The 27,510-nt window shown below is 43.0% G+C and overlaps 1 protein-coding gene across 3 annotated transcripts; it reads right to left on the bottom strand.

The window, feature by feature from the left end:
• Positions 1–780: 780 nt before the first annotated feature.
• Positions 781–13,787, bottom strand: LOC135511942 (E3 ubiquitin ligase TRAF3IP2-like). 3 transcript variants are annotated; one of them, XM_064933473.1, is made up of 10 exons: positions 13,591–13,787; positions 13,110–13,180; positions 10,588–11,252; positions 7,441–7,486; positions 3,033–3,103; positions 2,592–2,689; positions 2,425–2,493; positions 2,135–2,251; positions 1,946–2,020; positions 781–1,188 (listed from the first exon to the last, which is right to left on the bottom strand). In XM_064933473.1, exons 2-10 carry the CDS (start codon positions 13,139–13,141, stop codon positions 1,042–1,044), a joined length of 1,320 nt encoding a protein of 439 aa, XP_064789545.1. In that variant the 5' UTR covers positions 13,142–13,180; positions 13,591–13,787; the 3' UTR covers positions 781–1,041. The 3 variants fall into 3 exon arrangements, with proteins under 3 accessions (XP_064789545.1, XP_064789547.1, XP_064789546.1); XM_064933475.1 differs by lacking the exon at positions 13,110–13,180; XM_064933474.1 differs by lacking the exon at positions 13,591–13,787 and having other exon boundaries at positions 10,588–12,389; positions 13,110–13,158.
• Positions 13,788–27,510: the final 13,723 nt, after the last annotated feature.

The raw sequence follows: 27,510 nt of genomic DNA, 5'->3' as shown, positions 1-27,510 counted from the left end.
AGGTTTAGGGTCGGGATGTCCCAAGGATACCATATAGCATTAACCATGTCACTATAGGGCAGGGGGTGTCAAACTCCGTGGAGGTCCGAGTGTCTGCTGGTCTGTTACTTCCTTTCAATTATTGTCAAATGAAGACTTAGGACCTCCCCTCACCTAGTTGTCAAACTAATCAATTAAGACCTAGATAACCAGGTGGGAGGGGAGGTCCTAACTAATCAATTATCTTAATCATTCAAGTACAAGGGAGGAGTGAAAACCCACAGACATTGAATTCTCTGGAATGAGTTTGACACCTGTGATAGTGCACCATTTCAGATGCAGATATTCTTTGCCGATGGACCGACCTGTCAAAATTGTCTGTCTATGTACTCAATCACTGCCCAGCGGGGTCTGAGTCACTATACCTGGAGTCCAACACCGAGTCCTTTATACTTGAGTCCCAAGTCACTTGGCAGTGCTAAAAGCTGCGGTCCAACAATCTTTAAAGTAATTCTTCATCAGGTAGAAAGCTAAGTAAGGCTAGACTGCTAGTACAGTAACTATGTAACATTTGCTGTTGTAGCTAGCATGTTGAATCATGCAAGAGAGAGCGAGACTGACAGTCATCACTGGTCGAGTCATGAAAGTCGTGACTTAAGTCCTAGTCAAAATGCCTCCGTTTAAAAGAGTATTTCCATAAGGGAAAACATTTATTTAGTAAAACAATGTTCTATTTATTCACTCATCTTGGATGCATGTCAGTAGTTTTATAGGGAGCAAACCAACTGAAATAAGACAGGGTAAATATCAATCAAATCCAATTTATTGCAACCTCCCTGGGCAGAATACTGCAACAGATGTTCCCAAAAGACAAGAGTATTCAGAGGTTGTTGATTATGTGCTTCACAACTTTGTGTCACTCAGCCATAGCTATGGAAACACAAATTCCCTACAAAAACACTAGTGCCTTCACCCCAAAAAAGGCTGGTATTAGGACCCAGTCCTGATGGAAAAACAGCATGACTGGACTTCACTGTAAAGTAAACCCAACAGGCTGTGGTTCTAGAGGGGGGTGGAGACGATGGTGGGTAGCTCCCCAACAGGCGGAGGGTTGTACTTCTCCACTCTCATCAGTCGACGTAGGATGTCGTCTCTGTCCTTTGGCCAGGTGTAGACTAGAGTGTTCTGGAGCCAGGCAGGAACATGGCACTGAGACGGACAGAAGACCAGTTTATACCTGGTTCTAACATGCAGCCTTTGTCCTGATCTTGTCCACATTCTGATTGTGCCCACATTTTTAGATAGGTGTAGACGATTAAAAGAAGCATCTGATTGTGATCAGATCTTCCTGCCCACCTCTGGAGGTAGTCAGGCACGCATTGTGTCTGGATATTGCACAAGTGTAAACGGATCTGAACAGTGAACCCATTTAAATCATTATTTCCCACCCTCTAATACCATTGACAGCTGTCACCATTGACTTGTGGCATCAATGTGTCTTAAAATAAATCATACATATTAAACAATATCTGTCATATCATTTGCATACAGGGAGGGACCAGGAAATCTGGTCACAATGCAGACACAGTGTACAGAAAAGACACATATTAATAGCACGTGTGGACACATCTGAAAAAGTGGGTACAATCGTTTTGCTGAGGGGGGGGACGGATCATAATAATGGCTGGAAAGGAGTAAATGGAATGCTATCAAACACATAGAATTCATGTGTTTGATACCATTCATTCCATTCCAGCCATTACTATGAGCCTGTCCTCCACAATTAAGGTGCCACCAACCTCCAGTGTTGTTAGCGCAAGGTATAAATGGGCTAGAGGGGGAGAGGCTGCTAGAAAGAGGCCATTGATCTTACTGAATTCAGTAAATAAGAGCTATTGTCTTTCAGTTTCCTAGTAAAATGTTTTAGTGCTTAAAAAAACAACATTAATTTCCACAAGTCCAATACCTTTTTAGCTCCTGGAAACAGTATGGGAATGAATCTGAAGTTCTGGCATCCATTCTGAATGAACTCATTCTGCAGCTGTAACATAGTCACACTTTCATATCCCTTTCTAGAAGTGAAGCATGAAATCGATGAAAACATTATTTTTGATAGATTATCATTAGGTTTCTTTATGGACTGCCATAAGCTCACCTGCTTATAGATATAGACTGTGTGTAACATCCTCTCGTCTTTCTCCATATAGATATTAGCCCCCGTTACAGTCTCATGATACTTGGGACTGATAACAATGATGATAAGGTAATATTTCTGAGAAGGTAAAGATAGAAAGGATTAGCCCTCAGCCCAGGCCACTTCATGTTGACACATGCTAACTTGACTTCATGACTTCATTTGTGATGTAACATAGCATTGATTAAAAAGGTTAAGAAGCATTTCTACCATCTTGTCAAAGTCATCTGAGGTTGAATCAGCCATTTTACCTCGTTGATGTATTTTTCCATGAAGTCAATGGCGCTAATACTTATGAGCTGCTGCTCAAATACATCCACCTGAAACCATACAGGAAGAGAAACAGCACTAATATACTACTATATCAGTAAATGGCAAGTGAAATTCTATGATTCTGAACTATAAAAAGTAACCTTACACTAGTGTCAAAGCCGTTGTGACGCAGCAGGGAAACAAAGTTCATGGTCTCTTTAAAATGGTTGTCGCTGTCTCTCTCATAGGTGACAAAGACCTTTCCTAAAATAAACAAATAACATGTTACTCAATAGCACTGTGTGCTGTTAAATAGCACACAGTATGAACCAACCGAAACAAGTGTGTAATCACTCGTATTTGTATAATAGCACAAACATTTGACATTTTTGTCATTTAGCAGATGCTCTTATCCAGAGCGACTTACAGTTAGTCACATTCCTCTTAAGGTAGCTAGGTGAGACAACCACATATCACAATCATAGTAAGTAAAATGTTCCTTAATAAAACAACTATCTGCAAAGTCAGTGCTAGTAAGAAAAGACAACCAATTCCATGTTGATACTATTGGCAGTGTTGATCTACCATACCACCGTACAGCACTTACTTTGCTCCAATGACAGCTGTGTACTACTCCCCGGTCTGTCACTTTGTCTGTGTTGGGGGACAAAGCTCTCACTGTGATGGGAGAGACAAGCCAAATCATAGTGCCAGTCAAGAACTTGACAATGTAACATTAATTTTAATTTATATTTACATTTTTGTCATTTAGCAGATGCTCTTGTCCAGAGCGACTTACAGTAGTGAGTGGATTCATTTTTGTACTTTTTCCCATACTGGTCCCAGTGGGAATCAAACCCACAGCCCTGGTGTTGTAAGTGCCATGCTCTAACTGAGCCAATACTTCATTTCTCTCTCGTGGGGAAATTGTCCAGGCAGTCATTGGCCTTTTAGATATTTGAGTTCCCACTTTCTGTTTGGTTGCTTGGAACCCTTGTCTATTGGTCTGTACTAAACCATTACCTATTATGTGTGTTCACCAGTGGAGGCTGGTGGGAGGTGCTATGGGAGGACGGGCTCATTGTAATGGATGGAATGGAATGAGTCAAACGTGTGGTTTCCATATGTTTGATGTGTTTGATACCGTTCCATTAAGTATATTCTTTACAATGAGCCCATCCTCCTATAGCTCCACCCACCAGCCTCCTGTGGTGTTTACCTTATAGCTAACACTGTGTTACGGCCTGTACTGTTTGTGTACGACTTCAGTGGCACGCAGAGTCTGGAACCGAAAACGTTATTATTAAAAGAAGCAAATGCCTGTTCCAATGGAAATAAGAGTATATTACATGTAATTGACATAATTAGATTGTCAGAACTCTTCTCTGTCGAAGAATTTACATTATGCATTCCTTAAATCATCCTCTTCAAATGGCTTGATATTGTTGCAGATGTCATCGTTTACACAAGACAGTTTTTAAAATGTAACCAAGGAAGTAAAACATTGAGGGGAAGTGGTAACATCAGAGCCGTCCAACATTTCCTCATCTCCCACCCCTTCTAATGCGACCTTCCCCGATGCTTCTCCCACTTTTTCCCCTGCCCCGCTACAAAATTTCTCCCTGCAGGCAGTCACTGAGTCGGAGTTCCTAAAGGAGCTCCTTAAACTTGACCCCCCAAAATAACATCTGGGTCAGATGGTTTAGACCTTTTCTTCTTTAAGGTTGTTGCCCCTATCATCGCCAAGCATGTCTCTTCTTTCTGAGGAGGTTCCCTTTGCTTAGAAGGCAGCCACAGTTTGTCCTTTATTTAAAAGGGGGAGATCAAGCTGATCCTAACTGTCATATGCATATTTCTATTTTGCCCTGTTTATCAAAAGTATTGGAAAAACTTGTCAATAATCAACTGACTGGTTTTCTTGATGTCTATAGTATTCTCTCTGGTATGCAATCTGGTTTCCACTCAGGTTATGGATGTGTCACTGCAACTTTAAAAGGTCCTCAATGATGTCACCATTTCCCTTGATTCTAAGCAATATTGTGTGGCTATTTTTATTGACTTGGCCAAAGCTTTTGATACGGTAGACCATTTCATTCTTGTGGGCCGGCTACGGAGCATTGGTGTCTCTGAGGGGTCTTTGGCCTGGTTTGCTAACTACCTCTCTCAAAGAGTGCAGTGTATAATGTCAGAAAATCTGCTGTCTCAGCCACTGCCTGTCACCAAGGCTTGATCCTTGGCCACATGCCCTTCTCAATTTACATCAACAACATAGCACAGACAGTAGGAAGCTCTCTCTTCCATTTATACACAGATACAGTTTTATACTTAGCTGGCCCTTCTCTGGATGTTGTGTTAAACGCTCTACAACAAAGCTTTTAGTGTCCAGCAAGCTTCCTCTGCCCTTAACCTTGTCCTGAACACCTCCAAAACAAAGGTAATGTGGTTTGGTAAGAATAATGCCCCTCTCCCCATAAGTGTGATTACTACAGTGCCTTGCGAAAGTATTCGGCCCCCTTGAACTTTGCGACCTTTTGCCACATTTCAGGCTTCAAACAAAGATATAAAACTGTATTTTTTTGTTTAGAATCAACAACAAGTGGGACACAATCATGAAGTGGAACGACATTTATTGGATATTTCAAACTTTTTTAACAAATCAAAATCTGAAAAATTGGGCGTGCAAAATTATTCAGCCCCCTTAAGTTAATACTTTGTAGTGCCACCTTTTGCTGCGATTACAGCTGTAAGTCGCTTGGGGTATGTCTCTATCAGTTTTGCACATCGAGAGACTGAAATGTTTTCCCATTCCCCCTTGCAAAACAGCTCGAGCTCAGTGAGGTTGTATGGAGAGCATTTGTGAACAGCAGTTCAGTTCTTTCCACAGATTCTCAATTGGATTCAGGTCTGGACTTTGACTTGGCCATTCTAACACCTGGATATGTTTATTTTTGAACCATTCCATTGTAGATTTTGCTTTATGTTTTGGATCATTGTCTTGTTGGAAGACAAACCTCCGTCCCAGTCTCAGGTCTTTTGCAGACTCTATCAGGTTCTTACAGAATGGTCCTGTATTTGGCTCCATCCATCTTCCAATCAATTTTAACCATCTTCCCTGTCCCTGCTGAAGAAAAGCAGGCCCAAATCATGATGCTGCCACCACCATGTTTGACAGTGGGGATGGTGTGTTCAGGGTGATGAGCTGTGTTGCTTTTACACAAAACATAGCGTTTTGCATTTTTGCCAAAAAGTTCAATTTTGGTTTCATCTGACCAGAGCACCTTCTTCCACATGTTTGGTGTGTCTCCCAGGTGGCTTGTGGCAAACTTTAAACAACACTTTTTATGGATATCTTTAAGAAATGGCTTTCTTCTTGCCACTCTTCCATAAAGGCCAGATTTGTGAAATATACGACTGATTGTTGTCCTATGGACAGAGTCTCCCACCTCAGCTGTAGATCTCTGCAGTTCATCCAGAGTGATCATGGGCCTCTTGGCTGCATCTCTGATCAGTCTTCTCCTTGTATGAGCTGAGTTTAGAGGGATGGCCAGGTCTTGGTAGATTTGCAGTGGTCTGATACTCCTTCCATTTCAATATTATCGCTTGCACAGTGCTCCTTGGGATGTTTAAAGCTTGGGAAATCTTTTTGTATCCAAATCTGGCTTTAAACTTCTTCACAACAGTATCTCGGACCTGCCTGGTGTGTTCCTTGTTCTTCATGATGCTCTCTGCGCTTTTAACGGACCTCTGAGACTATCACAGTGCAGGTGCATCTATACGGAGACTTGATTACACACAGGTGGATTGTATTTATCATCATTAGTCATTTAGGTCAACATTGGATCATTCAGAGATCCTCACTGAACTTCTGGAGAGAGTTTGCTGCACTGAAAGTAAACGGGCTGAATAATTTTGCACGCCCAATTTTTCAGTTTTTGATTTGTTAAAAAAGTTAATATCCAATAAATGTCGTTCCACTTCATGATTGTGTCCCACTTGTTGATTCTTCACAAAAAAATACAGTTTTATATCTTTATGTTTGAAGCCTGAAATGTGGCAAAAGGTCGCAAAGTTCAAGGGGGCTGAATACTTTTGCAAGGCACTGTACCTCTGAGGGTTTAGAGCTTGAGGTAGTCACCTCAAACAAGTACTTGGGAGTATGGCTAGATGGTGCACTGTACATATCTCAGCACATATCAAAGCTGCAGGCTAAAGTTAAATCTCTTTCACTTCAGCTACAAAACTAACCCTGATTCAGATGACCATCCTATCCATACTAGATTACGGAGACATAATTTATAGATTGGCAGGTAAGGGTGCTCTCGAGCGGATAGATGTTCTTTACCATTCAGCCATCCGATTTGCCACCTTTGCTCCTTGTAGGACACATCACTGCACTCTATACTCCTTTGTAAACTGGTCATCTCTGTAAACCCACCGCAAGACCCACTGGTTGATGCTTATTTATAAAACCCTCTTAGACCTCACTCCCCCCTACCGGAGTTATCTACTGCAGCCCTCATACAACACCCATTCTGCCAGTCACATTCTGTTAAAGGTCCCCATAGCACACATCCCTGGGTCGCTTCTCTTTTCAGTTCGCTGCAGCTAGTGACTGGAACGAGCTGCAACAAACACTCAAACTGGGCAGTTTTATCTCAATCTCTTCATTCAAAGACTCAATCATGGACACTCTTACTGACAGTTGTGGCTGCTGTGTGTGATGTATTGTTGTCTCTACCTTCTTGCCTTTTGTGCTGTTATCTGTGCCCAATAATATTTGTACCATGTTTTGTGCTGTTGTCTGTGCCCAATAATATTTGTACCATGTTTTGTGCTGCTACCATGTTTTTTCATGTTGTGTTGCTATCATGTTGTGTTGTCATGTGTTGCTGCCTTGCTATATTTATATTGTATTCGTTGTATTTATTTTTAATCCCAGGCCCCCGTCCCTGCAGGAGGCCTTCATTGTAAAAAAAAAAAAAAAATGTAAAAGATGGGTTAGTTAGACAACTCACCTTTGAGTGGTGCCAGCTGCATCTTGATGTCTGCAGTGGTCCGGACCTGATATGACACCAATATATATATATATTTTTTTTAAATGTACCAGTCAAAAGTTTGGACACACTTACTCATTAAGGGTTTTTACATTGTAGAATAATAGTGAAGACAAACTATGAAATAACACATCACAATATATTTTATATCTGACATTCTTCAAAGTAGCCTCCCTTTGCTTTGACAGCTTTGCACACCATTTGCATTCTCTCAATAAACTTCATGAGGTAGTCACCTGGAATGCATTTCAATTAACAGGTATGCCTTGTTAAAAGTTAATTTGTGGAATTTCTTTGCTTCTTAATACGTTTGAGCCAATCAGTCGTGTTGTGACAAGGTATGGGTTGTATACAGAAGATAAATCAAATCAAAGTGTATTTGTCACGTGCGCCGAATACAACAGGTGTAGTTAGACCTTACAGTGAAATGCTTACTTACAGGCTCTAACCAATAGTGCGGAGAAAAAAAAGTATGTCTGTGTGTGTTGGTAAGTAAAGAAATAAAACAACAAAAAGACATTTGAAAATAAGAGTAGCAAGGCTATATACAGACACCGGTTAGTCAGGCTTATTGAGGTAGTATGTACATGAATGTATTGTTCAAGTGACTATGCATATAAGATAAACAGAGAGTAGCAGCAGCGTAAAAGATAGCCCTATTTGGTAAAAAACAAGTCGATATTATGGCATGAACAGCTGAATTAAGCAAAGAGAAACAACAGTCCATTAGTTTAAGACATGATGGTCAGTCAATCAGGAAACTTTCAAAGTTCTTGAAATTTATCTTCAAGTGCAGTCGCAAAAAAACATCAAGCGCTATGATGAAACTGTCTCTCATGAGGACCCCCACAGGAAAGGAAGACCCAGAGTTACCTCTGATGCAGAGGATAAGTTCATTAGTTACCAGCCTTAGAAATTGCATTCCAAAAACAATGCTTCAGAGTTTAAGTTACAGACATCAACATCAACTGTTCAGGGAAGACGGTCTAAAAATCAGGACTTCATGGTCGAATTGCTGCAAAGAAACCACTACCACAGGACACCAATAATAAGAATCGACTTGCTTGTGCCAAGAAATCCGAGCAATGGACAATAGACTGTCCATTCCTTTGGTCTGATGAGTCCAAATTTTTGGTTCCAACTGCCGTGTCTTTGTGAGATGCAGAATAGATGATCTCCGCATGTGTGGTTCCCACCATGAAGCATGGAGAAGGAGGTGGTGTGATGGTGCTTTCCTGGTGACACTGTCTGTGATTAATTTAGAATTCAAGGCACTCTTCACCAGCATGGCTACCACAGCATTCTGCAGGTATACGCCATCCCATCTGGTTTGCGCTTATTGAGACTATCATTTGTTTTTCAACAGGACAGTGACTCAAAACACACCTCCAGGCTGTGTAAGGGCTATTTGACCAAGGAGAGTGATGGAGTTTTGCATCAGATGACCTGGCCTCCACCGCAGATTGAAGGAAAAGCCACCAACAAGTGCTCAGCATATGTGGGAACTCCTTAAACTGTTGGAAAAGCATTCCAGGTGAAGTTTGTTGAGAGAGTGTTGCAAAGCTGTCAAGGCAAAGGGTGGCTACTTTGAACAATCTAAAATATATTTTGATTTGATTTACACTTTTTTTTGGTTACTACATGATTCCATATGTGTTATTTCCCCGTTTTGATGCCTTCACTATTATTCTACAATGTAGAAAATAGTAAATATAAAGATATTATTGTTGCTCCTTAATAATTTGTCATATTTTGATTTTTTTTCCTCCTTAAAACTGCATTGTTGGTTAAGGGCTTCGAAGTAAGCATTTCACTATAATGTCTACACCTGTTGTATTCGGCGCATGTGACAAATACAATTTCATAGTGACCAGTGGAGGCTCATCAATAGTAAAAATAACGAAAAACCCTTGAAGGTGTCCAAACTTTTGATTGGTACTCATTTTTTTATAGACATAAATGCTCACACACACACACACACACACACACACATATAGTAAAATACATAAAGAGTATCATTTTAATTGTCATTAGCTAGGTTTCCATCCAATTGATGACAAACTTCCATGGGAATATTCTAAAACCCACAAACAATAACAGCATTTTCCCATCAAATTGACTTGTTTGCGGAGGCTGTGCGTGATGACGTAGTGCAAATGAAAGTAACTTTTGCGGTTCAATTCCCATGTACTGAATAAAGTACAAGTTAAATAGGTTTCCATCGCATTTTCAACTCTACTAATGGTTTTGTCACAATTTTTGGCAGGTTATATAGTGAATGTGCACACTCTGGTCTTGGCACACGCACTCTAGGCAACAACTCGCAGATACAGTGCAGGTATGGACTATATGATGAGATTATTATGGGCAAAAGAGCAAGGTTATTGTTATTTGTCAAACGGCAGGAAAGCATCGATGAGCTTGTCACCAGAAAATCTTTTAATGGAAAGGAGAATCAAGCTCAACACCTAGCACCTTCACCACACTGTGAAGTTCATCATAATTTATTTAACCTGTAGCGGGGAGTCGTAGTGAGAGGACCACACACCATGTCAACGCATGACTCCAAGTTTACTTGTGTGCAAATATTGATCTAATAGCCATCATAAGGACCCGCCCTCACTATTTCTCGCATTATACATTTTTACCGACTCAAAAAGATCCCACCTTGTCTAGCTTATTTCATTTTGTCGACATTTGGAAAATTTACCGTCAAATGTTCTGTTTCCATCTGGCCTGTCATGACATTTTTATCGGACATGTACTTTACTCACATAAAAAAAAGGTTGGATGGGAACCTGTTTATAGACAATATGTTGCTGCATGCACTGTGGATGATCTAACATTTTAGGAGGTGGAAGGCCAATAGAAGTGCCTCTGAGAAATAGGATGCCACATATGGCCTGGGATGCTTGTGACATACACTGAGTGTACAAAACATTAAGAACACCAGCTCTTTCCATGACATAGACTGACCAGGATAATCCAGGGGAAAACTATGATCCGAATTTAAGCTGTTCAGAGGGCGAAAGGGGGGTGCAACTCAATACACTAAATATAGTTTTACATACACACCCACCCCCCTATATGACTGGGACTGGAACTCACCATAGTAGGGTGGACGGTAACTTGGCCTTGGAACGAGCTGTACGACAGGGCCCATTCCGAGCCCCTGTGCAGGGCACTGTGCACAGCAGACCGGGCCCTGAGTTGGGTAAGGGTACGGGGGAAGGAAAGGGTAGCGGAGAGCAGCCTCTGGTGGGCAGGAGAGCAGAGAGTATGGCTGCTCCAGGCTACTGATGCTGGGGCTGTATCGCCCAGGAAGTGAGTGGTGGGATTTACCCTGGTCATGATAGCCCTCCTCTACTGGGCAACTGGCAAAGTCTGCACAGTGTGGGTATGAGTAGGATGGCAGGCTGTCTGGGTATTGCCCTCCAGTGCGTCCGTCGCTGTTGTTGGCAAAGCTGGATTTCAGCCAGGCGTACCTCTGGTCGTCCAGGGCACTTAGACACAACTCTTCCTGTCCGGGGTAGGGTGTCTGGGGGCTGTAGCCAGCACATAGTCCCTGGGGTGGCCAGTTTGGGCTGGATCTTGACGGTGGTTCTTCTTGGCTGCCGTGTGGCTCTCTATTGGCCATCCTGCTCTGGTTGAGGACTTCTGGATAATTGAGTTGACTATGGGGTCTTAAGTGTAGGGCACTAGATATGGATACGTCACTCATTGTCTCATCATTCTCCTCACACTGACTGTGACTGTCCAGCAGCGGAGGGAGTCTACAGAGAGTGAAGAGACAAGTCAGCCAACAGTGTATAACCTGGAACAGGGATGGGCCACTTCGATCGGGGTGGGGACCACAAAATCTGAACTCATCATGAGGGGCCGCAGTGGTTCACATGTCTGCGTTCCCACATGAATACAGAGCTGGCCCTAAGTTACATTTTGTTGCCCCCCCCATCCCTACCTTGCGGGCAAAACATTTTACTGGCTCCCCTCTTGACAGCAGAGAGAATAAAAGTTTGAGTTAATTTCCTGTAATTCTACTCATTTTGCCATGAGGCGGAGAGAAGATTTGGCAATTTATACTGTAACTCATTTCCTATATATAAAATTCAACACATTTTTGCCATGGGGAGGGAAGAAATATTTGCAGTTTTTAATATGATATCTGAATGACAGTGACTAACAAAATCAATGGGGGCTTCCTGGTCGGTAATATGACCATGATTACTAGAAGTTTAGATAGTCTCCCCAGCTAACTTACCAATCTAAAAAATAGTAGCTGACATGGGATAATTGACTGACTGTCAGTGACAGGCATAACAAGTGAAAAGCTACTGATGCACAACCAAATTTCAAAATTGCACCTTGTGAATTCTACCATTCTAAATGGGGCCAGTTGCCCATCCCTGACCTAGAAAGTACTCCATAGTGAGATGCCAGTGAATGACAGCTCTCAAATACAGTGCCTTCAGTTAGTATTCATACCTATTGACTTATTCCACATGTTGTGTTACAGCCTGAATTCAAAATACTTATTATTTAGGCTTGCCATAACAAAAGGGGTTAAATATACTGAACAATTTTTTTTATGCAACATGCACCAATTTCAACGATTTTACCTAGTTACAGTTCGGAAATCAGTCACTTGAAATAAATAAATTAGGCTCTAATCTATGGATTTCACATGACAGGACAGGGGTGCAGTCAGTTGGGAAACAGGCCCACCCAATCAGAACTAGTTTTTCTCCACAAAACGGCTTTATTACAGACAAAAATATGCCTCAGTTTCATCAACTGTCCGGTGGCTGGTCTCAGACGATCCCGCAGGTGAAGAAGCCAGATGTGGAGGTCCTGGGCTGGCATGGTTATGGTTGTGGTTGTGAGGCCGGTTGGACATACTGACAAATTCTCTAAAACGACATTGGAGGCTTATGGTAGAGAAATTAACATTCAATCGTCAGGCAACAGCTCTGGTGGCCATTCCTGCAGTCAGCATGCCAATTGCACGCTCTCTCAAAACTTGAGACATCTGTGGCATTGTGTTGTGTGACAAAACTGCACATGCCTTTTGTCCCCAGCTCAAGGTGCAACTGTGTAATGATCATGCTGTTTAATCAGCTTATGATATGCCACGTCTGTCCGGTGGATAGATCATCTTGGCAAAGGAGAAATGCTCACTCACAGGGATGTAAACAAATTTGTGCACAAAATGAGAGAAATAATATTTGTGTGTGTATGGAACATGTCTGGGATATTTTATTTCAGCTCATGAAATCAACACTTTACATGTTGTGTTTATGTTTTTGTTCAGTTTACTTATTGACTCAACATTTCAGCTTGACATTTTTTATGAATTTGTGAAAATGACAAATGTAATTCTACTTTCACATTATGGGCTAGTGACAAAATCTAAATTGAATACATTTTAAATTCAGTCTGTAACACAACAACATGTGGAAAAGGTCAAGAGGCGTGAATACTTTCTGAAGGCACTGTGAGAGTTGTGGTGATCTTTATCATCAACCGAGTAACTACCACACAACTGTTCAAAGCCTTTGTCTGCACTGTAATTAATAGAAGCCATTTTGCTACAGTAAGCAACGTGTCGTGCGAGCTTCTGAGGCGATTACCTTGGAGATGCACTTTGCAGAGAGGGTAACATCGTTCACTTATTCCAAGGACACCAAAGGATTTCACAAACCTGTCATTAAAATTATTACTGAGACCCCAGCGCAAGAGTTACAGGTCAAACCACAAACAGACTCAAAACAAAAGTGTCTAGGCAACAGGTTTTACAATGCACGCTTGGATATGCAGAACAATATCTTCAGGCTACTGGTGTATCTGGTAAGGCACAGGAAGGAATACCTACTTTTCACATCTAGTTTTGTAGCTCAGGAAAAATAATAGCTAAGAAAAAGTTTAAGTATGAAGTGACTTGTACCTAGGAATATGCTTGGGATTGACTAGGAGTATGAATACTGCATAAATATGATTCGTTTTTTCTGATGTATTAACTTTGACCATATCAACCTAAAACTGACACAAAACAAAGGCAATGTAAAGGAGAAAAACAACTAGATGTTATGCAGTCAAAGAAAGCGAACTTACCTTAGGAATGATTCAAGGTAGGAATGACAGGTTATGACTCTGTCATGAAAAATGCACTTTTACTTCTCTTTTTACCAAACTCTACATAACAATTTACATTCTTAACCGGATGAAATCTGTATTAAGTTCCGACGAGCGCACTGTGCCTTTCGAGACAACGGACTATTCAGGAACAGCCCCGTCCGAGCTACGGAGGTAGTCCTTCCTTTCTCCCAAGCCCCACCCATCCCGCGTTGGACGTCAAATAAGAGTGTGAAACATATTTGAGATACCAAAACAACACACAACTACATTGTAGGAGCTATGTATCATATTTTGTCTAATATCTATTTTAGTCCCAATATTTGCATATGAATACAAACGATGTAGAGTTCAGTTTGCATGTCTGTAGACATACATATAAGATATTGAGGTGTAGACAGTCCATTTCAAAATCAGCACACAAGCAACAAATGTGCTTTTACTGCAGGGCCGGCCCATACAGCACTCTGCCATGGCTTGGATGGGCAGTCGGGGAAAAGCTGTGTTTATATGACGAAGTGTATAGAGCTTTATGTAACATTGACAAATTTGAAAGATGGATTATGAAGAAATCACTCTGCCATTTCCTGTTGGTACAATTTTAAAAGTTCGCCTAATTTCCTTTTGTTGCAAAACAAAATAAGTGCAAAGAATCTTTGTACCATCTAAACCACTGTGAAATGTATTTTCAATAACCAAAAATATTGTATTTTCAACTTTTTGAAACTGGTGTACAAAACCGAAAGTAAAATACACAAAACGGGAAGCATAAAAATAGTGCACATAGAACAGACTTCATAGACTTGCTTTCAATGCGAATGACAAATCTATAACTCATATATTTATATGTGCATTTGGTCAGGCCGCCCAAAAAGTTGCATATTGCAGCTTTAACATTGATGTTGAACTGTAAAGATCTTTGACTGAAGATCATTGTGGCATTGTACTCAGCTCAACTCATAATCTGACTTGAAAGAGCTCCAGCTGGTTGCAACCTGGACTCAGTGGTAGACGTAACATAGTAAATTTCCGTGACAGTCAAATTAGTATGATATGTTACGTTTGGTATTGTACATGCACTATATATACAAAAGGTATGTGGACACCCCTTCAAATTAGTGGATTTGACCATTTCAGCCACACAATCTCCATAGACAAACATTGGCAGTAGAATGGCCTTACTGAAGAGCTCAGTGACTTTCAACATGGCACTGTCATAGGATGCCACCTTTCCAACAAGTCAGTTTGTCAAATGTCAGCCCTGGTCCTATAAGTGCACCAAAAATCCTTAAATTTCCATCCCTAACTATTTAATTTTACCTTTATTTAACCAGGCAAGTCAGTTAAGAACAAACTCTTATTTTCAATGACGGCCTGGGAACAGTGGGTTAACTGCCTGTTCAGGGGCAGAACGACAGATTTGTACCTTGTCAGCTCAGGGGTTTGAACTCGCAACCTTCCGGTTACTAGTCCAACGCTCTAACCACTAGGCTATCCTGCCGCCCCTATAACATTTTCCGACAAGATAGAACTGCCAAAGGGGGCGGAGTTTCAATCTACTGCAGAGTTCTGTCAGACCTATAACTATCCTACCCTGCCATTCTAAGGTCTTCGAAAGCCAAGTTAACAAACAGATCACCGACCATTTCGAATCCCACCGTACCTTCTTTTTATTTAATTACACCTTTATTTAACCAGGTAGGCAAGTTGAGAACAAGTTCTCATTTACAAATGCGACCTGACCAAGATAAAGCAAAGCAGTTCGACAAATACAACGACACAGAGTTACGCATGGAGTAAAACAAACATACAGTAGAAGCAAGTCTATAAACGATGTGAGCAAATGAGGTGAGATAAGGGAGGTAAAGGCAAAAAAGGCCATGGTGACAAAGTAAATACAATATAGCAAGTAAAACACTGGAATGGTAGATTTGCAGTGGAAGAATGTGCAACGTAGAAATAAAAATAATGGGGTGCAAAGGAGCAAAATAAATACAGTAGGGAAAGAGGTAGTTGTTTGGGCTAAATTATAGGTGGGCTATGTACAGGTGCAGTAATCTGTGAGCTGCTCTGACAGCTGGTGCTTAGAGCTAGTGAGGGAGATAAGTGTTTCCAGTTTCAGAGATTTTTGTAGTTTGTTCCAGTCATTGGCAGCAGAGAACTGGAAGGAGAGGCGGCCAAAGAAAGAGTTGGTTTTGGGGGTGACAAGAGAGATATACCTGCTGGAGCGCGTGCTACAGGTTGGTGATGCTATGGTGACCAGCGAGCTGAGATAAGGGGGAACTTTACCTAGCAGGGTCTTGTAGATGACATGGAGCCAGTGGGTTTGGCGATGAGTATGAAGTGAGGGCTAGCCAACGAGAGCGTACAGGTCTCAATGGTGGGTAATACATGGGGCTTTGGTGACAAAATGGATGGCACTGTGATAGACTGCATCCAATTTGTTGAGTAGTGTATTGGAGGCTATTTTGTAAATGACATCGCCGAAGTCGAGAATTGGTAGGATGGTCAGTTTTACAAGGGTATGTTTGGCAGCATGAGTGAAGGATGCTTTGTTGCGAAATAGGAAGCCAATTCTAGATTTAACTTTGGATTGGAGATGTTTGATGTGGGTCTGGAAGGAGAGTTTATAGTCTCACCAGACACCTAGGTATTTGTAGTTGTCCACGTATTCTAAGTCAGAGCCGTCCAGAGTAGTGATGTTGGACAGGCGGGCAGGTGCAGGCAGCGATCGGTTGAAGAGCATGCATTTAGTTTTACTTGTATTTAAGAGCAATTGGAGGTCACGGAAGGAGAGTTGTATGGCATTGAAGCTTGCCTGGAGGGTTGTTAACACAGTGTCCAAAGAAGGGCCAGAAGTATACAGAATGGTGTCATCTGCGTATAGGTTGATGAGGATGTGGTGATTGACAGAGTCGAAAGCCTTGGCCAGATCAATGAACACGGCTGCACAGTAATGTTTCTTATCGATGGCGGTTAAGATACCGTTTAGGACCTTGAGCGTGGCTGAGGTGCACCCATGACCAGCTCTGAAACCAGATTGCATAGCAGAGAGGGTATGGTGAGATTCGAAATGGTCGGTTGACTTGGCTTTCGAAGACCTTAGAAAGGCAGGGTAGGATAGATATAGGTCTGTAGCAGTTTGCGTCAAGAGTGTCCCCCCTTTGAAGAGGGGGATGACCGCAGCTGCTTTCCAATCTTTGGGAATCTCAGATGACACGAAAGAGAGGTTGAACAGGCTAGTAATAGGGTTGGCAACAATTTCGGCAGGTAATTTTTGAAAGAAAGGGTCCAGATTGTCTAGCCCGGCTGATTTGTAGGGGTCCAGATTTTGCAGCTCTTTCAGAACATCAGCTGACTGGATTTGGGAGAAGGAGAAATGGGGAAGGCTTGGGCGAGTTGCTGTGGGGGGTGCAGTGCTGTTGACCGGGGTAGAGGTAGCCAGGTGGAAATCATGGCCAGCTGTAGAAAGCATGTTAAGCATGTTCCAGTTTAGGTCGCCTAGCAGCACGAGCTCTGAAGATAGATGGGGGCAATCAGTTCACATATTGTGTCCAGAGCACAGCTGGGGCAGAGGTTGGTCTATAGCAGGCGGCAACGGTGAGAGACTTGTTTTTAGAGAGGTGAATTTTTAAAAGTAGAAGTTCAAATTGTTTGGGTACAGACCTGGATAGTAGGACAGAACTCTGCAGGCTATCTTTGCAGTAGATTGCAACACCGCCCCCTTTGGCAGTTCTATTTTGTCTGAAAATGTTGTAGTTAGGGATAAGAATTTCAGAATTTTTGGTGGTCTTCCTAAGCCAGGATTCAGACACAGCTAGAACATCCGGGTTGGCAGAGTGTGCTAAAGCAGTGAATAGAACAAACTTAGGGAGGAGGCTTCTAATGTTAACATGCATGAAACCAAGGCTATTATGGTTACAGAAGTCATCAAAAGAGAGTGCGTGGGGAATAGGAGTGGAGCTAGGCACTGCAGGGCCTGGATTCACCTCTACATCACCAGAGGAAAAGAGAAGGAGTAGGATAAGGGTACGGCTAAAAGCAATGAGGATTGGTCGTCTAGAACGTCTGCAACAGAGAGTAAAACGAGGTTTCTGGGAGCGATAAAATAGCTTCAAGGTATAATGTACAGACAAAGGTGTGGTAGGATGTGAATACATTGGAGGTAAACCTAGGTATTGAGTGATGAGGAGAGAGATATTGTCTCTAGACAATATTGAAACCAGGAGATGTCGTCGCATGTGTGGGTGGTGGAACTAATAGGTTGGATAAGGTATAGTGAGCAGGACTAGAGGCTCAACAGTGAAATAAGCCAATAAACACTAACCAGAACAGCAATGGACAAGGCATATTGACATTAAGGAGAGGCATGCTTAGTCGAGTGATCAAAAGGGTCCAGTGAGTAGTGAGGTTGGGGTCACGGCGATTCAGACAGTTAGCCGGGCCATCGGTAGCAAGCTAGCATAGGATGGAGGTCTGTTTTCAGCCACCTCATGCGTTTCCGTCGGTAGGATTAGTGGGGTTCCGTGTGGTAGAGGGGATCAATCCAATTTGCAAAAAAAAAATAAAAAAAATTAGATATAGTTAGAGGCCCAAGAAAAAAGAAAAAAAAAAATGTCCGATAGATCTATTCTGATAGCAGCCGATAAGACAGCTAACGATTAGCAGACCGCAGATGGGCGTTCAGGTAACGTCGTGACGGAGGAGCCAGCTGGATAACTCACTCGGGCAGATAACGTCGGTAGTCCAGTTGTGAAGGTCCGGTGGGGCTCCGCGTTGGCAGTAAAACGGGTCCGGATAGGTGATTGTAGCCCAGGAGTGACTGATGGAACTCTTCAGCTGGCGAGCTCCGGAATAAATTGATGTTTGCTCCGGAATCGACGTAAGCTGATAGTCACACAGATAGCAGCTAGCTAGCTGCGAGATCCCGGTATAAATGTCCAGAGCTTGCGGTTGAAATCCGGGGACATGGAGAGAAAAATAGGTCCGGTATGTTCCGGTCCGAGCCGCGCCGGACAAAACTGGTGATAGAGTTTCGAGCTAAAGGATAGTTGATGACCACAAACCGTGGTTAGCTGAATACTAACGATTAGCCATTAATGAGGCTAACTAGCTTCTGGCTAGCTTCTATGGAGGATTACAGATGAGGTAAATAACTTTCTTTTTTATATATATATATATATATATATAAAAAAATTGGCGAGGCGGGTTGCAGGAGAGAGTTTTGAAGATGAGTTTATGGAAAATAAAAAATATATACATATTAAAAGGTATGCGAAGAAAGTTGTAAATATATATATATATATATATATATATATATATATATATATATATATATATATATATATATATACACACACACACACACACAGTGGGGCAAAAAAGTATTTAGTCAGCCACCAATTGTGCAAGTTCTCCCTCTTAAAAAGATGAGGCCTGTAATTTTCATCATAGGTACACTTCAACTATGACAGACAAAATTAGAAAAAAAATCCAGAAAATCACATTTGTAGGATTTTTAATGAATTTATTTGCAAATTATGGTGGAAAATAAGTATTTGGTCACCTACAAACAAGCAAGATTTCTGGCTCTCACAGACCTGTAACTTATTCTTTAAGAGGCTCCTCTGTCCTCCACTCGTTACCTGTATTAATGGCACCTGTTTGAACTTGTTATCAGTATAAAAGACACCTGTCCACAACCTCAAACAGTCACACTCCAAACTCCACTATGGCCAAAACCAAAGAGCTGTCAAAGGACACCAGAAACTAAATTGTAGACCTGCACCAGGCCGGGAAGACTGAATCTGCAGGTAAGCAGCTTGGTTTGAAGAAATCAACTGTGGGAGCAAATATTAGGAAATGGAAGACATACAAGACCACTGATAATCTCCCTCGATCTGGGGCTCCACGCAAGATCTCACCCCGTGGGGTCAAAATGATCACAAGAATGGTGAGCAGAAATCCCAGAACCACACGGGGGGACCTAGTGAATGACCTGCAGAGAGCTGGGACCAAAGTAACAAAGCCTACCATCAGTAACACACTATGCCGCCAGGGACTCAAATCCTGCAGTGCCAGACGTGTCCCCCTGCTTAAGCCATGTCCAGGCCCAAGTTTGTCCAAGTTTGCTACAGAGCATTTGGATGATCCAGAAGAAGACTGGGAGAATGTCATATGGTCAGATGAAACCAAAATATAACTTTTTGGTAAAAACTCAACTCGTCGTGTTTGGAGGACAAAGAATGCTGAGTTGCATCCAAAGAACACCATACCTACGGTGAAGCATGGGGGTGGAAACATCATGCTTTGGGGCTGTTTTTCTGCAAAGGGACCAGGACGACTGATCCGTGTAAAGGAAAGAATGAGGCCATTTATCGTGAGATTTTGAGTGAAAACATCCTTCCATCAGCAAGGGCATTGAAGAAGAAACGTGGCTGGGTCTTTCAGCATGACAATGATCCCAAACACACCACCCGGGCAACGAAGGAGTGGCTTCGTAAGAAGCATTTCAAGGTCCTGGAGTGGCATAGCCAGTCTCCAGATCTCAACCCCATAGAAAATCTTTGGAGGGAGTTGAAAGTCCGTGTTGCCCAGCAACAGACCCAAAACATCACTTCTCTAGAGGAGATCTGCATGGAGGAATGGGCCAAAATACCAGCAACAGTGTGTGAAAACCTTCTGAAGACTTACAGAAAAAGTTTGACCTCTGTCATTGCCAACAAAGGGTATATAAAGTATTGAGATAAACTTTTGTTATTGACCAAATACTTATTTTCCACCATAATTTGCAAATAAATTCATTAAAAAATCCTACAATGTGATTTTCTGATTTTTTTTCTTCTCATTTTGTCTGTCATAGTTGAAGTGTACCTATGATGAAAATTTCAGGCCTCTTTCATCTTTTTAAGTGGGAGAACTTGCACAATTGGCAGCTGACTAAATACTTTTTTGCCCCACTGTATATATATATTTATATTTCATAAAACGGCATTAGCACTTACCCGTCCAGAAGTATGTCCTGTCCTTGCAGAAACAGCTCCTCAGTTCCTGTTTGAATCATAACACTCAAAGATTCCTCAAACAAAAAAATCTGTCTCACTTTCACTTTTACTTTAGATTTTGACATCGCTTTTCCTGATTTATTCGCCATGATATCTTCAATGAAATCGTTGAAAATACAACTTTCCGAAATACTGCTGCACGTAATAAGCCTCACAGCACCTCCTCTGATCGTCAAGGCGATAATGGAGTTTGTTACGCGTGAGATTACAAACAAGGACTGGTGGTCCAACCCAAAACCATTACATACTGGCGTTTACCTCAGCTCATTGGCTATCTACCCAGCTAGATTTCAAGAAGAGCAGTGGTCATTGGGCAGAAATACAGTCCATCAACGAAGCTTCGCTAAAATTATTGGTGCGTAAGGTCAATACTCGGTCAATACTCCCCGCAAAAAAAAAAAAACAATGAGGTTTGGCTGTGTTGCAAACATCCAGAGAAATGCATTGAAACCAACCATGACTAGATAAACAATGGTTAACCGTGTGTAATTACGTCGAATGCTCCGTAAAAAAAATTGATAGAGATGGAATTCACGGCACAAACGGGTTACAAAATGTTTCGATTTAAGCTAGAAAAACTGATTTTTTTATCAAAGAAAACGGCACTTCATTTGATCACTGGGACCCTCAGGAAGAGAAAAAGAGCAAGATATCAGAATGTAAGTCATAATTTTACCTTCAGATGTGAATGTGTAAAAACTGTCATGGCGGAAAATGTTTCTGTTGTTGATTGCTCTTCTCAAACAAAAGCATGGTATTTGTTCTCTGTAATAGCCATTTTAAAATTGGAAAACGTAGTTTGATAACCAAGATTCTAATCTTTTGAAGGGTGTAAGACACTTGCATTTTCAAGAATGTTTAATGTTACGACGTTGTATTTTTAGTTGTCACTCTGAAACTTCCCCTGATGTTGATCCCTGTAGTACAGGGATCACAGCCATAAGCATCTCCAATCCAAAATTAAATCTAGAATAATGGTCTGGGGCTGTTTTGCACGGTTCAGGCTAGTGTCAGGTTCACCTTGGGGTCATGTTAGGGGCTGTACCAAATGTTTGATGTATTATAATAATTGATTATGCTTATGTTGTATTAATAGAAGGGGAGGGGTTATAAGACCCCTCCCTCCTTACATTTATAGGGTCCTATACTGCAGATTAAAAATATATATTCATTATAGTGTTTAATACTGTTCCACAGTATTTCTAGTCTCTGCATCTTATAAAGAAATGGTCTGAGAGATTTGTGACTGAGACAGAACTTTGCAGGGGAGTGAAAGAGATAAGAGTCAAGTCAGACATTCCACTAAAAATCTACTTGGGGAGTGGACATTTACTGCTGAGCCTTTAGATAACACTGAAACTCTTGTTTGTATAGCTGTGTAGGTATGGGTTTGGTCTTAGGAGTAGAAGGTAATGACGTAGGCAGTGACATCACTAAGATATGACTGCAGGCATAATAAAACAACTTGGACCCTTTTCTATTTTGCAGAACTTACTCGGAAACATGCGTGCTATGTTCCTGTTCAACTTCTGTCTGCAATTGCATTAATAAAGTTTTTTGACTTATTTAATTAAAGATAGTTTGAATGCTTATTTCACCAATGAGCCAATGATTGACAAGGAACAAGGAATGAACCCCAACACTAGTCCCCTTAGTTCCAGTGAAGGGAAATGTTAACGCTACAGCATACAATGACATTGTAGATGATTCTCTGCTTCCAACTTTGTTGCAACAGTTTGGGCAAGGCCCTTTCCTGTTTCAGAATGAAAATTCCCCTGTGGACAAAGAGAGGTCCAAACAGAAATGGTTTGTCGAGACAGAGCCCTGACCTCTACCCCATCGAACATCTTTGGGATGAATTGGAACGCCGACCATGAGCCAGCCAATGGAAGCAAGTCCCCGCAGCAATGTTCCAACATCTAGTTGAAAGCTTCCCCAGAAGAGTGGAGGCTGTTATAGCAGTAAAGGGGGGACCAACTCCATATTAATCACAATGTTGTTGGAATGAGATGTTCAAAGAGCAGGTGTCCACATACATTTGGTCATAGTGTGTAGTGTGTATACAATGCAATTCGTAAAGTATTCAGACCCCTTGACTTTTTTCACATGTTGTAACGTTACAGCCTTACTCTAAAATGGATCAAATATTTTTTTTCCCCTCAATCTACACACAATACCCCATAATGTTACTTCCGTCGCCGACAGAGATGGCCGCCTCACTTCACGTTCCTAGGAAACTATGCAGTTTTTTGTTTTTTTATGTGTTATTTCTTACATTAGTACCCCAGGTCATCTTAGGTTTCATTACATACAGTCGAGAAGGACTACTGAATATAAGATCAGCGTCAACTCACCATCAGTACGACCAAGAATAGGACTTTCGCGAAGTGGATCCTGTGTTCTGCCCTTCACCCAGGACAACGGAATGGATCCCAGCCGGCGACCAAAAAAAACGACTCCGTAAAAGAGGAAAACGAGGCGGTCTTCTGGTCAGACTCCGGAGACGGGCACATCGTGCACCACACCCTAGCATTCTTCTCGCCAATGTCCAGTCTCTTGACAACAAGGTTGATGAAATCCGAGCAAGGGTAGCATTCCAGAGGGACATCAGAGACTGTAACGTTCTTTGCTTCACGGAAACATGGCTCACTGGAGAGACGCTATCGGAGTCGGTGCAGCCAGCGGGTTTCTCCACACATCGCGCCGACAGAAACAAACATCTTTCTGGTAAGAAGAGGAGCGGGGGCGTATGCCTTATGGCTAATGAGACGTGGTGTGATCACAGAAACATACAGGAACTCAAATCCTTCTGTTCACCTGATTTAGAATTCCTCACAATCAAATGTCGACCACATTATCTACCAAGAGAATTCTCTTCGATTATAATCACAGCCGTATATATTCCCCCCCAAGCAGACACATCGATGGCTCTGAACAAACTTTATTTGACTCTTTGCAAACTGGAATCCATACATCCTGAGGCTGCATTCATTGTAGCTGGGGATTTTAACAAGGCTAATCTGAAAACAAGACTCCCTGAATTGTATCAGCATATCGATTGCGCAACCAGGGCTGGCAAAACCTTGGATCATTGTTATTCTAACTTCCGCAACGCATATAAGGCCCTGCCCCACCCTCCTTTCGGAAAAGCTGACCACGACTCCATTTTGCTGATCCCTGCCTACAGCCAGAAACTAAAACAAGAAGCTCCCACGCTGAGGTCTGTCCAAGCTGATTCCACACTCCAAGACTGCTTCCATCACGTGGACTGGGATATGTTTCGTATTGCGTCAGACAACAACATTGACAAATACACTGATTCGGTGTGCGAGTTCATTAGAACGTGCGTTGAAGATGTCGTTCCCATAGCAACGATTAAAACATTCCCAAACCAGAAACTGTGGATTGATGGCAGCATTCGCGTGAAACTGAAAGCGCGAACCACTGCTTTTAATCAGGGCAAGGTGACTGGAAACATGACCAAATACAAACATTGCAGCTATTCCCTCCGCAAGGCTATCAAACAAGCAAAGCGTCATTATAAAGACAAAGTAGAATCTCAATTCAACGGCTCAGACAAAAGAGGTATGTGGCAGGGTCTACAGTTAATCACGGACTACAAAAAGAAAACCAGCCCAGTCACGGACCAGGATGTCTTGCTCCCAGGCAGACTAAATAACTTTTTTTCCCGCTTTGAGGACAATACAGTGCCACTGACACGGCCTGCAACGAAAACATGCGGACTCTCCTTTACTGCAGCCGAGGTGAGTAAAACATTTAAACGTGTTAACCCTCGCAAGGCTGCAGGCCCAGACGGCATCCCCAGCCGCGCCTTCAGAGCATGCGCAGACCAGCTGGCTGGTGTGTTTACGGACATATTCAATCAATCTATACCAGTCTGCTGTTCCCACAAGAGGGCCACCATTGTTCCTGTTCCCAAGAATGCTAAGGTAACTGAGCTAAACGACTACCGCCCCGTAGCACTCACTTCCGTCATCATGAAGTGCTTTGAGAGACTAGTCAAGGACCATATCACCTCCACCCTACCTGACACCCTAGACCCACTCCAATTTGCTTACCGCCCAAATAGATCCACAGACGATGCAATCTCAACCACACTGCCCTAACCCATCTGGACAAGAGGAATACCTATGTGAGAATGCTGTTCATCGACTACAGCTTGGCATTCAACACCATAGTACCCTCCAAGCTCGTCATCAAGCTCGACACCCTGGGTCTCGACCCCGCCCTGTGCAACTGGGTACTGGACTTCCTGACGGGCCGCCCCCAGGTGGTGAGGGTAGGTAACAACATCTCCTCCCCGCTGATCCTCAACACTGGGGCCCCACAATGGTGTGTTCTGAGCCCTCTCCTGTACTCTCTGTTCACCCACGACTGCGTGGCCACGCACGCCTCCAACTCAATCATCAAGTTTGCAGACGACACAACAGTGGTAGGCTTGATTACCAACAACGACGAGACGGCCTACAGGGAGGAGGTGAGGGCCCTCGGAGTGTGGTGTCAGGAAAATAACCTCACACTCAACGTCAACAAAACTAAGGAGATGATTGTGGACTTCAGGAAACAGCAGAGGGAACACCCCCCTATCCACATCGATGGAACAGTAGTGGAGAGGGTAGTAAGTTAAGTTCCTCGGCATACACATCACAGACAAACTGAATTGGTCCACCCACACAGACAGCATCGTGAAGAAGGCGCAGCAGCGCCTCTTCAACCTCAGGAGGCTGAAGAAATTCGGCTTGTCACCAAAAGCACTCACAAACTTCTACAGATGCACAATCGAGAGCATCATGGCGGGCTGTATCACCGCCTGGTACGACAACTGCTCCGCCCACAACCGTAAGGCTCTCCAGAGGGTAGTGAGGTCTGCACAACGCATCACCGGGGGCAAACTACCTGCCCTCCAGGACACCTACACCACCCGATGTTACAGGAAGGCCATAAAGATCATCAAGGACAACAACCACCCGAGCCACTGCCTGTTCACCCCGCTATCATCCAGAAGGCGAGGTCAGTACAGGTGCATCAAAGCTGGGACCGAGAGACTGAAAAACAGCTTCTATCTCAAGGCCATCAGACTGTTAAACAGCAACCACTAACATTGAGTGGCTGCTGCCAACACACTGACTCAACTCCAGCTACTTTAATAATGGGAATTGATGGAAAATTATGTAAAATATATCACTAGCCACTTTAAACAATGCTACCTAATATAATGTTTACATACCCTACATTATTCATCTCATATGTATACGTATATACTGTACTCTATATCATCTACTGCATCTTTATGTAATACAAGTATCACTAGCCACTTTAACTATGCCACTTTGTTTACATACTCATCTAATATGTATATACTGTACTCGATACCATCTACTGTATCTTGCCTATGCTGCTCTGTACCATCACTCATTCATATATCTTTATGTACATATTCTTTATCCCCTTACACTTGTGTAAGGGGAACCATGTGAACCATCAGATCCTCCTCTCCACCCTCTCCGAGTTGGGCATCTCCGGCGCGGCCCACGCTTGGATTGCGTCCTACCTGACAGGTCGCTCCTACCAGGTGGCGTGGCGAGAATCTGTCTCCTCGCCACGCGCTCTCACCACTGGTGTCCCCCAGGGCTCTGTTCTAGGCCCTCTCCTATTCTCGCTATACACCAAGTCACTTGGCTCTGTCATAACCTCACATGGTCTCTCCTATCATTGCTATGCAGACGACACACAATTAATCTTCTCCTTTCCCCCTTCTGATGACCAGGTGGCGAATCACATCTCTGCATGTCTGGCAGACATATCAGTGTGGATGACGGATCACCACCTCAAGCTGAACCTCGGCAAGACGGAGCTGCTCTTCCTCCCGGGGAAGGACTGCCCGTTCCATGATCTCGCCATCACGGTTGACAACTCCATTGTGTCCTCCTCCCAGAGCGCTAAGAACCTTGGCGTGATCCTGGACAACACCCTGTCGTTCTCAACCAACATCATGGCGGTGGCCCGTTCCTGTAGGTTCATGCTCTACAACATCCGCAGAGTACGACCCTGCCTCACACAGGAAGCGGCGCAGGTCCTAATCCAGGCACTTGTCATCTCCCGTCTGGATTACTGCAACTCGCTGTTGGCTGGGCTCCCTGCCTGTGCCATTAAACCCCTACAACTCATCCAGAACGCCGCAGCCCGTCTGGTGTTCAACCTTCCCAAGTTCTCTCACGTCACCCCGCTCCTCCGCTCTCTCCACTGGCTTCCAGTTGAAGCTCGCATCCGCTACAAGACCATGGTGCTTGCCTACGGAGCTGTGAGGGGAACGGCACCGCAGTACCTCCAGGCTCTGATCAGGCCCTACACCCAAGCAAGGGCACTGCGTTCATCCACCTCTGGCCTGCTCGCCTCCCTACCATTGAGGAAGTACAGTTCCCGCTCAGCCCAGTCAAAACTGTTCGCTGCTCTGGCCCCCCAATGGTGGAACAAACTCCCTCACGACGCCAGGACAGCGGAGTCAATCACCACCTTCCGGAGACACCTGAAACCCCACCTCTTCAAGGAATACCTAGGATAGGATAAGTAATCCTTCTCACCCCCCCCCCCTTAATGATTTAGATGCACTATTGTAAAGTGGCTGTTCCACTGGATGTCAGAAGGTGAATTCACCAATTTGTAAGTCGCTCTGGATAAGAGCGTCTGCTAAATGACTTAAATGTAATGTAAATGTGTATAAGACAGTAGTTTTGGAATTGTTAGTTAGATTACTTATTGGTTATTACTGCATTGTCGGAACTAGAAGCACAAGCATTTCGCTACACTCGCATTA

Source organism: Oncorhynchus masou, chromosome 24 (assembly GCF_036934945.1).
Source record: "Oncorhynchus masou masou isolate Uvic2021 chromosome 24, UVic_Omas_1.1, whole genome shotgun sequence".
NCBI lineage: Eukaryota > Metazoa > Chordata > Actinopteri > Salmoniformes > Salmonidae > Oncorhynchus > Oncorhynchus masou.
The sequence above is the reverse complement of the archived record's forward strand: the minus strand, read 5'-3'. Positions and strand labels throughout refer to the sequence as shown.